Source organism: Erinaceus europaeus, chromosome 2 (genome assembly GCF_950295315.1).
Source record: "Erinaceus europaeus chromosome 2, mEriEur2.1, whole genome shotgun sequence".
NCBI lineage: Eukaryota > Metazoa > Chordata > Mammalia > Eulipotyphla > Erinaceidae > Erinaceus > Erinaceus europaeus.
Window position 1 is genome coordinate 190779889 of NC_080163.1, and position 14419 is coordinate 190794307.

Genomic DNA, 14419 nt, shown 5'->3' on the forward strand with positions numbered 1-14419 from the left:
TAGGCTGAGTCTAGATCATTGTTTTCTCCTTTTTTTCTCTCCCATCCATCCATCCATCCATCCATCCATCCATCTATCTATCCTTCCTTCCTTCCTTCCTTTTTAATTAATTAATTAATTAATTTTTATTTGTTTAATATTTATTTATTCCCTTTTGTTGCCCTTGTTGTTTTATTGTTGTAGTTGTTATTGTTGTTGTTGATGATGTCGTTGTTGTTGGATAGGACAGAGAGAAATGGAGAGAGGAGGGGAAGACAGAGAGGGGGAGAGAAAGATAGACACCTGCAGACCTGCTTCACCGCCTGTGAAGCGACTCCCCTGCAGATGGGGCGCCGGGGACTCGAACCAGGATCCTTACACCAGTCCTTGCGCTTTGTGCCATAATTTATTTATTTTTAAGATTTTATTTGTTAGGAAAATAGGAGGAGAGAGGGAAAGAACCAGACATTATTCTGGTACATGTGCTGCTGGAGATTGAATTTAGGACCTCATGCTTAAGAGTCCAGTGCTTTACCTACTGTGCCACCTCCTGGACCATTCTTCTTCTTCTCCTTCTCCTTCTCCTCCTCCTCCTCCTCCTCCTCCTCCTCCTTCTCCTCTTCCTCCTCCTCCTCCTCCTCTTTCTTCTTCTTTTTTGTTTTTTGCCTCTAGGGTTATTGTTGGGGCTCGGTACCTGCACTGCAAATCCACTGCTCCTGGAGGCTATTTTTTCCCTTTTGTTGCCCTTGTTGTTTATCATTGTTGTTATTATTATGGTTGTTATTGGATAGGATAGAGAGAAATGGAGAGAAGAGGGAAAGACAGATGGGGAGAGAAAGATAGGCATCTGCAGACCTGCTTCATCATCATCTCCTGCAGGTGGGGAGTCAGGGGCTCGAACTGGGATCCTTAAGGTGTTCTTTGTGCTTGGCGCCATGTGCACTTAACCCACTGCACTACCGCCCAGCCCCACCACTCTGTTTTGTCATTATTATTATTTATTGGGTAGAGACAGAAAGATACTGAGGAGAGAAAAAAAAGAGACACCTGCAGCCTGCTTCACCACTTGTTCCCAGCGAGTGGAGACCGGGGCCTTGAACCCAGGTCCTTGTGCATGGTAACATGTGCATTCAACTGGATGTACTACTGCCTGACCCTTCCTTCTTTCCTTTTTTTTTTTTTCTTTCATTTTTACTGGGGAGGTTAATGCAGTCATTGACACATGGGCATCATTTTTTTTTATGCACCACTCTCTTTTTCAGTATTTATTTATTTATGCATCACTTTAATATTTGCCCATATATCTGAGAGAGAACCAGAGCATCATTCTGGCATATGCAGTGCCTGGAACTGAACTCAGGACCTTATGCTTGAAAGTCCATTGGTCTATCTATCCACTGTGCTTTCTCTTCTCCTAGGCTCCCAGATTGTTATTTTCTATTCTTGAAATTTGTCCCCAAAATTCTGATTCTGAGGCCTTGAACCCAACTTCTCAACCCTGTCACCTCAGTTTTTAATTTGGAGCTCAGTGTGGACTGGTAACAGGCGTGAGAGTTTTGGGACTCATAGCTGAGTTGTGACTCTCAGCTCTCTCCTATTGCCTGTTTCCACTGTGCTGCCTCAGCTGTGCTGTGTCAGACAAGACAGTGACCTTCTTAGCTTTGTGATCTGTAGGTCAAGAGGGCTTTCTGAGACAGGGCTAGGAGATAACTCTCCTTGCCTAGCACACACCTTACTGTGCTATAGAGGCCCTGGGTTCAAGTCCTGACATCACACAGGAGCACCATGGACGGCATCAGGGAGCTTCTTGCATGATGGCTTGATACTATGCTGACTCTCAGTCCCTTGAACTCTCTAAAATATGGGGCTGGGTGGTGGCACACCTGACTGAGCGCACATGTTATAATGCTCAAGGACGTGGGTTCCAGCCTCCAGTCCCCACCTGCAGGGGGAAAGCTTTGCAAGTGGTGAAGTAGTGCTGCAGGTGTCTTTCTGTCTCTCTTCCTCTCTATATCTCCCTTCCCTCTTGATTTCTGACTGGCTCTATCCAATAAATAAATAAATAAAGATAATAAAAAAATTAAAAAGAGAAAGGGCAGGGGCTGGGCAGTGGCGCACCTCTGGTTGAGTGCACGTTACAATGTATAAGGACCCTGGTTCAAGCCCCTGATCCCCACCTGCAGGGGGAAAGTTTTGCAAGTGGTGAAGCAGTGGGCTTGAACCAGAATCCTTATGCCGGTCATTGCTTTGCACCACGTGCGCTTAACCCGCTGTGCTACCGCCCGACTATACATATATATATACATATAATTCTTAACGCCAGATAGAGGGCTGGACTTAAAAGCATGAGGTTCAAATTCAGTCCCCAGCATTACATGTCCCAGAATGATGCTCATGTTCTCTCCTCTCTCTGCCACTACTAAATAAATGAATCTAGGAAAAGGCAGACAGAGAGAAGGAGGAGAGAGATTTCTTCACACAGCTGGAGAAATGATTACTGATAAAGCATCAGACTTGATGCCTGAGGTCCCCGGTTCAATCCCTGACCCGGCAGGTGACAGAGTGATACTTTGGCTTTTCTCGTTCCCTCTTGGTCTCTTATTGGGAGGGGGAATCAGAGGATAGAGAGAGACAGAGACACCGGAGTACTGCTCAGCTCTGGCATGAAGTGGTGCTAGGGATTGAACCTGTAGCCTCTGGGGCCTGAAAGGTGGATGTTCTGATTTCTGATAGGCTGAGTATTTCCGTAGCTACTCTCCCCCCTCTTTTGTTTTGTTTTGTTTGTTTTGTTTTGTAAGAAGCAGTAGAGCACTGCTGTGACACATGCAGGATCTGGTGCATATAAGGAACCTGTCCATTGAGATCCCTCCCAGCTGCCTAAGTAGTTTTCGCATCTGGTTCTCTAATTTCCGCACTGACCTGGCCCCAGTCTCTGTGTGTGGCTTCCCCCACATCCCTCTCTGACTCTGTCCACTCGAGTTTGGTGTAGCCCTGAGGCCTAAGAGCTTTGGAATCAGCCTGGTGCGTCCATCCCAGCCGTCTTCTGCCTCTCTTCTGGGGACCTCAGTGTCCTCATCTCTGCAACAGAGGTAATAATACTGACCTCCCACGCTGACAGAATAGCTGTCACACAGCAAGCCTACAAGAAACGCAAGCTGCTGCCACTATTATTAGAATTCTCTCACATTCCTACTCTCGGTGCCACAGTGGTGGGTTTGGAGAGGCAGCGTGGTCGGGAGAAAAATGCTGACTTCCCTCCACCCCACCTCTCCGCCGTGGGCTTGTGGAGGCCTGGAATCAAGAATCTGTGAATCCTTATTGGGGTGTAATGGGACACCTGGAGTGAGCCCTGGGGCCTCAGCTCCCTTGTGTAAAGTGAATCTGGTAGTGCTTCCCATGGACCAGGGAGATAGCTCAGTGTTAGAGCACAGGATTTTCTCTGAGGCCCAGAGGTCACAGGTTCAGTCCCCAGCAGCACCATAAGTCAGATCTGAGCAGTGCTCTGGTCTCTTTCTCTCTCCTTCTTTCTCAAAAATAATGTTGGTGGGGCCGGGTGGTGGCACACCTGGTTGAACACACACGTTACAATGCGCAAGGACCCAGGTTCGAGCCCCCCGTCTCCACCTGCAGGGGGAAAAGTTCACAAGTGGTGAAGTAATACTGCAGGTGTCTCTTTGTCTCTCACTCTCTCTATCTCTCCCTTCTCTCTCAATTTCTGTCTCTAAGAAATAAATAAAGTTAATAATAAAAAAAATGTTGGGCATTCCAGGGAGTAGAGTTTTAAGCTATAGGCATAGGCTCCTGAGTTTGATCTCCAGCACTGAATATGCCAGAGTGGTTCTCTGAATAAGATTAGTCAAAAAACAAACAACCTGGTTAGGAAGATAAACAACAGTAGCACACCAGACTTGCATATATAAGACCCAGTGGCTCCAGGACCAATCTCCAACATTAACCAGTGCACTACCTCCTGTCCTGGTTTTTTTATTTTAATGAGAGACCAGAGCACTGCTCGATTCTGGCTTATGGTGGTGCTGGGGATTGAACATGGGACATGGGAGCCTCAGTCATGAGAATCTTTTGCACAATTGTATACCCCCCTTTTTTTTTTGCCTTCAGGGTTACTGCTGGAGCTCGATGCTAGCGCTATGAATCCACTGCTCTTGGAGGCCATTTCTTCCATTTTTTACTGGATAGGACAGAGAGAAATTGAGAGGAGGGGGAGATAGAGAGGTGGAGAGTAAAACAAACACCTGCAGGCCTGCTTCACTGCTCGTGAAGCATCCCCTCTACAGGTAGGGAGCCTGGGGCAAGTCCTTGCACTTTGTGCTGTGTGCCCTTAACCAGGTGCACCACCGTTCACAGTTTTTTAAAGACAGAGACAGAAGGCAGAGACTGAAAAAGGGTGAAAGAGACCACAGCACTGAAGCTTACTTCAAAACTGTGGGGGCCGTGCTTCAACTTGAGTCATGCACATGGCAAAGCAGCACACTATTTCAGTGAGCTATTTTCACCAGTCCTTTTCAAACAGTCTGTATATTAGAAAGAGTGAAAGCCGGTAGTGGTGCCCCTAGAGGAGTGCACATGTCTCCATGCACAAGAAACTGGTTCAAGCCTCTGATCCCCACCTACAGGGGGGAAGTTTCACAAAAGGTAAAACACTAGTGCAAGTGTCTCTCTCCTTCTCCTTCTCTTTTTTCTTTTTCTTTTTCTTTTTTTCAGAGCACTGCTCGGCTCCAGTTTATGGAGGTGCAGGGGATTGAACCTGAGACTTTGGAGCCTCAGGCATGAGACTCTCTTTGCATAATTAGTATGCTATTTACCCCTGCCTTCTCCCTCTCTATCTCCCCTTTCATCTGAATTTCTCTCTGTGCTGTTAAATAAAAATAAATAAAAGATGAGAATTTTAAAAAAGGATGGAGGATTGTGGTCCGGGAGGTGGAGCAATGGATAAAACGTTGGTCTCTCAAGCATGAGGTCCTGAGTTCAATCCCCGGCAGCACATGTATCAGAGCGATGTCTGGTTCTTTCTCTCTCTCCTATCTCTCTCGTTAATAAATAAATAAAATATTTTTTTAAATTATTTTTATTTTTATTTTTTTAATTTTTTATTTAAGAAAGGATTAATGAACAAAAACATAAGGTAGGAGGGGTACAACTCCACACAATTCCCACCACCCAATCTCCATAACCCACCCCCTCCCATGGTAGCTTTCCCATTCTCTAGCCCTCTGGGAGCATGGACCCAGGGTCGTTGAGGGTTGCAGAAAATAGAAGGTCTGGCTTCTGTAATTGCTTCCCCGCTGAACATGGGCGTTGACTGATCGGTCCATACTCCCAGTCTGCCTCTCTCTTTCCCTAGTAAGGTGTGTCTCTGGGGAAGCTGAGCTCCAGGACACATTGGTGGGGTCTTCAATCCAGGGAAGCCTGGCCAGCATCCTGGTGGCATCTGGAACCTGGTGATTGAAAAGAGAGTTAACATATGAAGCCAAACAATTTGTTGAGCAATCATGGATCCCAAGCTTGGAATAGTGGAGAGGAAGTGTTAGGGAGGTACTCACTGCAAACTCTAGTGTACTTCTGCTTTCAGGTATATATTTTGCAGTAGTTTATGGATACGTGTGCACATAAGCTCTCTCTCACAGAAACTGGAGTATATCTAGGTTATGGGACTTTGTTAGAAAGTGAACTACCTGAGATGAAATTAGAGTGTACTATAAAAGGAAAGGTCTCACCCGAGTAATGAAGCTGAAGGGTTGTCATTCCACACGTGAAGTCTCTGGATACAGTCTGAGGTGAAGCATGTTGAGGTGGCAATCATTGCGTTGGTTAGGTTGTGATTGGCGGATGCAATATTATTTGGTTTGGATTGGGAGATGCATACGGGAAAGTGGGCCCTATCCATGGGTTCCAGGACAGGGGGAAGTAGAGGCTCTATAGTGGAGACGTGAGGTTCCTGCTGTCTTAGGGTTCAAAAAGACAATCGATAGTTAATGTTATCATCACATTATTTGTTAATTGGGTTAACTTTGAAAAGTCCCTTTGTTATGGTTTGCTGTACAGTATCCAGTATCTTGTATATAGCTGTGCTATTGGATGCTTCTAATCTACTTGGTCTAGGCTTTTGAGAGAGTCCGCATATCAAATACATAGCCTATATATTAAAAAGATTCAGTTTGTCTTTTGAGAAACTTTGAGACATACAATTGATTTTCCCCCTCTCATATTAATTAACTACTGATTTATATGTCTACATTTTGCTAGGAGTGTACATAAACACCATTCCCACCACCAAAGGACTGTGACCCATCCCTCCCGCCCACTCCCACCCCCCACTGGCCCAGGAAGCTGCATGTCTACCCCTCACCACTGGGTTTTTACTTTGGTGCCCTACTTACAATTTGATCAGGTCCTGCTTTTAGTTTCCCTTTCAGATCTTCTTAGTCAGCTTCTGTTGATGAGTGGGATCATCCCATACTCATCTTTATCTTTCTGACTTAGTTCACTTAACATAATTCCTTCTAGCTCTGTCCAAGATGGGTCAGAGAAGGTGGGTTCATTGTTCTTGATAGCTGCATAGTATTCCATTGTGTATATATACCACAGCTTTCTCAGCCACTCATCTGTTGTTGGGCACCTGGGTTGCTTCCAGGTTTTAGCTATTATGAATTGTGCTGCTATGAACATAGGAGTACACACCTCTTTTTGGTTGGGTGTTAAAATATTTAAAAAAAAAAAAAAAAGATGGAGGAGGCAACAAGAAGAGAGAAAGGGAGAGTTAGAAGGGGGGAGAAGAAATGAAAAAAATCAAAAGTTTTATTACTTTTACTGTTACTACTACTACACGCATATATTTAAAACATAATACAGTGGGGCCAGGCAGTGGCACATTTAATCCCTGGTTAAGTGCAGAGATTCAGGTTCAAGCTCTTGGTCCCCACCTTCAGAGAGGAAGGTTCATGAGCTATGAAGCAGAGGTACAGGTGTCTCTCCGCCCCCCCCCCCCCAACATTTATTTTTATTTTATTTTTACCAGAGCACTGCTCAGCTCTGGCTTATGGTGATGCAGGGGATTGAACCTGGGACTTTGGAGTCTCAGGCATGAGAGTGTTTGCATAACCATTATGCTATCAACCCCTGCCCAGCATTTATTTATTTTTAAATTTTATTAGATAGAACCAGAAATTAAGAAAGGAGGGGGAGACAGGGAAAGAGACAGACATCTTAAGTCCTACTTCACCACTCGTGAAGTTTTCCCCTTTCAGGTGGGGACCAGGAGCTTGAACCCATGTCTTTGTGCACTATAATGTGTGCTCTTAACCAGGTGCAACACTGCCGGATCCACCCCCACCTCTTCTTTACCCCCCCTTCTCTCTTAACCAGAGCACTGCTCAGTTCTGGCTTATGTTTGTGCAGGGGTATTGAACCTGGAACTTTGGAACCTCGGACATGAGTCTCTTTGCAAAAATTATGCTACTTACCCCCACGTTCCCTTTCCCTTTCAACTTCTTTAAGTTCTATCAAATAAAATAAATAATAAAAGTGCTACTGCACCATCCATGGAGCTCCCATGTGGTGCTGGGACTTGAACCCAGGACCTCAAGCACTTTAGTGCTCGCCCTACCCGCTGAGTAGTCTCCTGTCCTCTGTGCAGTCACCTCTCCAGCTGCCCAGCTTGATCTCGGGGATCCCTAGCCCCCCACGCCCCAGGCCCAGCCTCTGATGCCCTTCCTCTCCTCCTCCACTTCCTCAGGAGAACCCATATGTTATGCGGAGGCCCAACTTCCAGGCCCTTTCAGGGAACGAGCGCTTCGAGGGCTTCTGCGTGGACATGCTGCGTGAGCTGGCCGAGCTGCTGCGCTTCCGCTACCGCCTGCGGCTGGTGGAGGACGGGCTGTATGGGGCGCCCGAGCCCAATGGCTCCTGGACCGGCATGGTCGGCGAGCTCATCAACCGGGTACGGGTACGCGGGCGGTGGGGGCGGGGGCTGGGGCTGCGGCCGGGCTGCTGGGCAGCAGCTGGGAGCCATGGGACATGCGAAGAGGGCCGGGGGCTCAGACTGCTGTCACCCACTGGGCTCCTGCTTTGCCACATGCTCCCCTCAGGCCTCCTAGGCTCAACAGGGGCCCAGAGATGTGTGAATGAAAACAGGGTTGAAACAGTGACTGAAACCGGCATGTGGGCTCCAGGAGACAGCATAGCGGTGATGCAAAAGGTTTTCAAGCCTGAGACCCCAAGGTCCGAGGTTCAATCCCTGGCACCACCATCAGCCAGAGCTGAGCAGTAGGCAGGTCTAAAAAGTAAACGAAGTAGAGTCGGGCGGAAGCGCAGTGGGTTAATCGCACTTGGCACAAAGCGCAAGAATCGGCTTAAGGATCCCAGTTCGAGTCCCTGGCTCCCCACCGGCAGGGGTGTCGCTTCACAGGCGGTGAAGTAGGCCTGCAGGTGTCTTTCTCTCCTCCTCTCTGTCTTCTCCTCCTCTCTTCATTTCTCTCTATCCTATCTAACATTAATAAGAACAACAATAATAACTACAACAATAAAAAAAGGGGCGTGGTCCGGGAGGTGGCGCAGGTGGATGGAGCAGTGGACTCTCAAGCATGAGGTCCTGAGTTTGGTCCCTGGCAGCACATGTACCAGAGTGATGTCTGGCTCTTTCTCTCTACTCCTATGTTTCTCATTAATAAATAAAAATCTTTTTTTTTTTTTAAAAAAAAAAAGGGCAACAAAAGGGAAAACAAATATTTTTAAAAATTAAACAAAAATTTTTTTAAAAAGTAAAGAGGTATAGAAGGCAGGGGGAGACAGCATAGTGGTTCTACAACAAACTTTCAAGAGGGAGGCCCTGAGGTCCCAGATTCAGCCCTTGGCACCACAATCAACCAGAACTAAGTAAGCCCTGTTTTGGTCAAAAAAGTAAGCAAGTGAAAATTTAAATATAGGAAGTTGGGCAGTATCGCAGCGGGTTAAGTGCATGTGGTGCAAGGCGCAAGGGCCGGCTTAAGGATCCGGGTTCGAGCCCCTGGTTCCCCACCTGCAGGGGAGTCGCTTCACAGGCGGTGAAGCAGGTCTGCAGGTATCTATCTTTCTCTCCCCCTCTCTGTCTTCCCCTCCTCTCTCCATTTCTCTCTGTCCTATCTAGCAATGACAACATCAATAACAACAACAATAATTACAACAACAATGAAAAACAACAAGGGCAACAAAAGGGAAAATAAATAAATAAATAAATATTTTTTTAAAAAAGGAAAATTTAAATTGGTGGGGACATACCCAGTAGAACACACATGTTAGTTACCATGTGCAAAGACCTGGATTCAAGCCTGTGCTCCCCACCTGCATGGGGGAAACTTCATGAGTGGTGAAACAGTGCTGGAGGTCTCAGTCTCTCTCTCTCTTTCTCCCTCCCTCTAATCTCTCATCTAATCTTTCAGTTTCTTTTTCGTCTCTATTTAAAAAAAGAAAAAATAGTGGGATTCATGATGCAAGACACTGAGCCCTGTGCTTTCCTTGTTAGTCTAAACATGAGAAACTGGACAAAAATCTCCAAAATAAGATTATGCTATCAGGGACCCATGAGTCCCAGCTGAGGACCCCCTAGAGCAGGTGTGCAAAACCAAGGCCGTGTCTGAGAACCGTCTGGTAGGCCTTGACATTGCACTTGGCTGGGAGCACCATAGAGCTCACCCTTCTGTCCCTTCCAGCCCAGAATTCCCCATATCCAAGTCCCTGATTGCCACCTGGATAGGCTCTGGAAGGTCACTGGGCTTGACAAGGACTTGGATTCCTTAGGGGACTGGCTTTCAAAAGGTATTTTGATTGTAGGCTCTCTTTTTTCCCCCCTCATTTGAAGATGCCCTCAGAACCCTGAACCAAAGCAGAGCTGCCTTGGAGGATGTGGGGGTGACGGTGTCCCCCGGGCTCTGCGTCTTGGTCTTCCACACCCCACAGGCAGGCCCTGAGGCATTACCCCCCCCCCCCACAGGCTGCCAATAGGTTTGATAGCTTTCTCCCCCCACCTCATTGTAAAAGATGTGAGGCCTCAACCTGGGGACAGGAAGAAAGATGTCTGTGTCCCCAATTGTCAGTTTTCTGTGACCTCTTTGCACAAGTTAGTCCTCAGTCACACAGTCTCAGAAAGTTTTTTTCATTAGTGAATTAAGATTGATTTACAAAATTCTAACTTTATAACTGCATCATGTTCACATCATGAGAGTTCAGTGTCCTCATTCTCTCCATTGGAAATTGTGGTTCTCTCAAGGTCACAGATATGAGTTGACTTTTTATTTTATTTTTATTTATTTATTTTCCCTTTTGCTGCTCTTGTTATTGTTGTTGTTGTTGTTAATGTTGTCATTGTTAGGACAGAGAGAAATGGAGAGAGGAGGGGAAGACACAGAGGAGGAGAGAAAAATAGACTCCTACAGACCTGCTTCACTGCCTGTGAAGCAGATTCCCCTGCAGGTGGGGAGCCTGGGGCTCGAACCGGGAATCCTTACTCCAGTCCTTGCTCTTTGTACCACCTGCGCTTAACTCACTGCACTACTGCCCGACTTCCGATTTTTTTCTTTTTTAACCAGAGCATTGGTCAGCTCTAGTTTAAGGTGGTCAGGGAGGTTGAACCTGGGACTTTGGAGCCTCAGGCATGAGACTCTCTTTGCATAAACATTATGTTATCTACCACCCTCCCTTGGGTTGAATTTCTATTTATAACAGTCTCTCTCCATATATATATCCTATATTGTCTAAGTTCCTGCCTTCACTTCCTTTCTAAGTCACACCTACACCTGTTACTACTTTCAAATGCCTTTTCCCCCCCTTCTTCTCTCTGATAAAGGAAACAGTGCCTATCTCCTGGTATTTTCCAGATTCACTTCCCTTTCTGTGATAGTACAATAAACAAGATTCCTGGTGACAAACACTTCAAGTCCTGATGGAATTGGGGTACAGAGCCCTCTGGCTTACTTTCCCTATCATTTACCCATCTGGGAGTATGAACCAAAGTTCTTTTTGGGGTGTGGAAGGTGGGAATTCTGTCTTCTGTAATTGCTTCTCCACTGGACTTGGACATTGGCAGAAGCTTTTTTTTTAATGTAACTTATTTTATCTTATGAGAAATATATATATATAGAGAGAGATGCCGGAAAACTGCTCTGGTTTGTGATGATGCTGGGGATTGAACTTGAAACTTTGGAGCCTTAGGCCTAGACTCAGAAGCTTTCATCTATTCTGACCCTTGAAAGCTATCAGCCTCCAGGTAAGTAGCCCCCAGCCTGAAGTCACTGTAAAGGGGATGTCACTGTAAAGAGGTAGCACTGAGATTTACAAACCAGACTTTAATGTATGAGGCTAGGAGGTCCCAGCTTCAATTCCTGGCAGCAACATAAGCCAGAGCTAAGCAGTGTTCTACTTAATAAAAAAGAGTGGGAGTAGGAGGTTGAGAAGATAGCACATGGTTATGGAAAAGACTGAGGCTCCAAAAGTCCCAGGTTCAATCCCTGATATCACTTTAAACCAGAGCTAAGCAGTGTTCTGGTTAAAAAAAAAAAGAAGAAAGAAAAACAAACAAACAAAAAACAGTAGTGGACTATTTCTGCATATTGTAGAACTAGAACTATGTGACCTTGTGTGAGAGTCTTAGCCCTCTGTATCTGGGGGTTGCCCCACCAGATTGCTCACAAGAGGGGAAGATTTTGTGCAGGTTTTTTTTTTTCTCCTCCAGGGTTATTGCTGGGACAGGCACTAGGAATCCACTGCTCCTGGAGGCTATTTTTTTTTTCCTTTTGTTGCCCTTGTTTTATCATTGTTATTGCTGTCATTGTCGGATAGGACAGAAAGAAATCTAGAGAGATGGGGAAGGCAGAAAGGGGGAGAGAAAGACAAACACCTGCAGACCTACTTCACTGCTTGTGAAGTGACCCCTCCCCACCTTGCAAGTAGTGAGCTGGGGGCTCCAACAAGGATCATTTCGGCAGTCCTTGAGCTTTGTACCATGTGTGCTTAACCCACTGCGCTACTGTCCACCCCCCCCCCCCCCCCGCCAGGGGCTTTCTGATTAGTAACTATGCTAGTGGTGCTGAGATTGGGACCTTGGGCAAATCACTTGACCTCCTTGGCCTGTAAAATCTGGAAGAGACAGCTGCTGAGTGGAAGGACAGAGACTTCACCCCTGTGAAAGTCTTAGAAGGGTGGGGGAGATAACACAGAGGTGATGCAAAACAACTCTCGTGCCTGAGGCTGAGGCTCCAAAGTCCCAGGTTCAATCCCTCACACCACTGTTGGCCAGAGCTGAGCAGTACTCTGGGGTGGGGTGGGGGGATGGGGGAAGTGTGAGTAGGGGGGTGGAGAGGTGGGGGGGCAGAGTGGAGGAGAAGGATATGGTTGTGAAAGAGATTCTGATGCCTTAGTCTGCAAAATTTCAGGTTTAATCCCCAGCATCACCATAAACCAGACTGGAACAGTGCTCTGGGTAAAAAGGGGGCGGGGCTTAGAGCAAGGCAGGTGATGCTGATTCTGGATGCTACAGATCCCACTCTGTTGTATGCCTACTGCACACCAGACCGCCAGTGGACACCCTGAGAATACACTGGGAGACCTAACTTTGCTCAGACTGAGTGGGCCCAAGAGTTTAACCCGGGGCTCAGGAGAGGTGGATCAGTAGATAGAGCCCAAGTTCAGATCTGGCTTCAAGTCCTGGCACCACATGGGAACACCAAGGACAGCACTAAGGAGAGTTCCATGGGAGACAGAGTGGTGCTTTAGTCTTAGTCTCTGTCTTTCTTTCTCCCTCTCTTTCCCACTCTCCCTGGCTCTCTGAGAAGATAAAACAAAAAATTGGTAGAAGGCTGGCAAGATAGTTCACCTAGGAGGGTGCCTTCTGTGTGTGTGTGTGTGTGTGTGTGTGTGTGTGTGTCTTTTTCTCTTCTCTCTCTCTCTCCTCTATCTCCTCTCTCTCTCCTGTCTTCTCTCTTTCTCTCACTCCTCTTTCTCTCTCTCCTCTCTCTCTCCTTTCTCTTCTCTCTCTCCTCTCTCTCTCCCCTCTCTCTCTCCCTCCCTCCCTCCCAGGTTATAACTCAACCACCAACGCTCTGGGGAAAGCTGAGATGCTGTTGCATCCCCCTCTTTTTTTTTTTCTAAAGATTTATTTTTTACTTATTTCATATAGAGACAGAGAGGAGAGAGATGGAGGAAAGAGAGAGAGAAGCCAAAGCATTGCCTTATACATTCAGCATGGGGGATTAAACTTGGAGCCTCAACCATGAAAATCTTGTGCACCTGATCTATTTCCTCTGCCAAAACTCTCACTTTAATTAGAGGTACAGACACACAGCCCAGGAAGTGATGTGGTGGGTAAGCATTGGAGCCTTAAGCATGAGATCCAGACTTTCAGCTCTGGCACAGCATATGTGGAAGTGATACTCTGGTTCTCTCCCACTTGTGAATAACTTAATATTATTATTTTTTAATTATTTGTTTTGTAAGAGAGACCACAATGCTTCGCTGGCATATATGGTGCTGGGGGATATAAACTGGGGCCTTGGGCTGGAGAGACAACATGATGGTGATGCAAAAAGACTTTTCTGCCTGAAGCTCTGAGGTCCCAGGTTCCGTCCCCAGCACCACCATAAACCAGAGCTGAGTAGTGCTATGGTTTCTCTCTCCTATGTCTTTCTCTCTGTATCTTTCTCATTAAAATAAAAAAAAGTGGGGTGCTGGTGGTAGCACAGTGTACATGGCGCAAAGTGCAAGGGCCGGTGTAAGGATCCCAGTTTGAGCCCCCAGCTCCCTACCTGCAGGGGGTTGCTTCACAATCGGTGAAGCAGGTCTGCAGGTGTCTTTCTCTCCCCCTCTGTCTTTCCCTCCTCTCTTGATTTCTCTCTGTCCTATCCAACAACAACAGTAGACATGACAGCAATAACAACAACAAGCACAACAATAAGGGCAACAAAATAGGATAAATGGCCTCCAGGAGCAGTGGATTCTTAGTGCAGGCACCAAGCCCCAGCGATAACCCTGGAGGCAAAAAAAAAAAAAGAGAGAGAGAGAGAGAGAAAAATATATATTCAAAGGAAATAACAAAGTGGTCAAACAAATGACTTTTCATACCTGAGGCACCAAAGGACCCATGTTCAATCCCCAGCACCACTATAAACCAAAGTTGTGCAGTGCTGTGGCAAAAATCAATCAATTAATTTATTTTTAAAAAAAGGAAAAAAAAACGGGGTCTGGAGAGTGCCAGTCCTGTGTTCTCCCTACAGAGCTTCCTCCCTGGCCACTCAGGGCAGCTCTTAAAAGGCCCCTAGTGAGGAAGCAGGGTCTGGAGTTTTGGGGGGTGGGATGGCAGGGGTGACTTGGGGGTGGGGGGCTAGCAAAGACGGAGACCGGAAGAGGCGGCAGAGCTTGGGCTTGCTGAGTGACTGGGGGGAGGGAGGACGCAGGC

At 46.6% G+C, this 14419-nt stretch overlaps 1 protein-coding gene across 3 annotated transcripts in view; it reads left to right on the plus strand.

The window, feature by feature from the left end:
• The window catches only part of GRIK5 (glutamate ionotropic receptor kainate type subunit 5), a 96289-nt gene that overhangs the window by 33815 nt on the left and 48055 nt on the right, over positions 1–14419 (plus strand). For 2 of the 3 annotated variants that reach the window (XM_060186047.1, XM_060186045.1), the window contains exon 12: positions 7733–7936. The exons of the other annotated variant lie outside the window; for it this stretch is intronic. In XM_060186047.1, coding sequence (XP_060042030.1) covers positions 7733–7936 — 204 coding nt within the window. The remainder of the gene's footprint in view (positions 1–7732; positions 7937–14419) is intronic. 3 annotated transcript variants of the gene reach the window in all.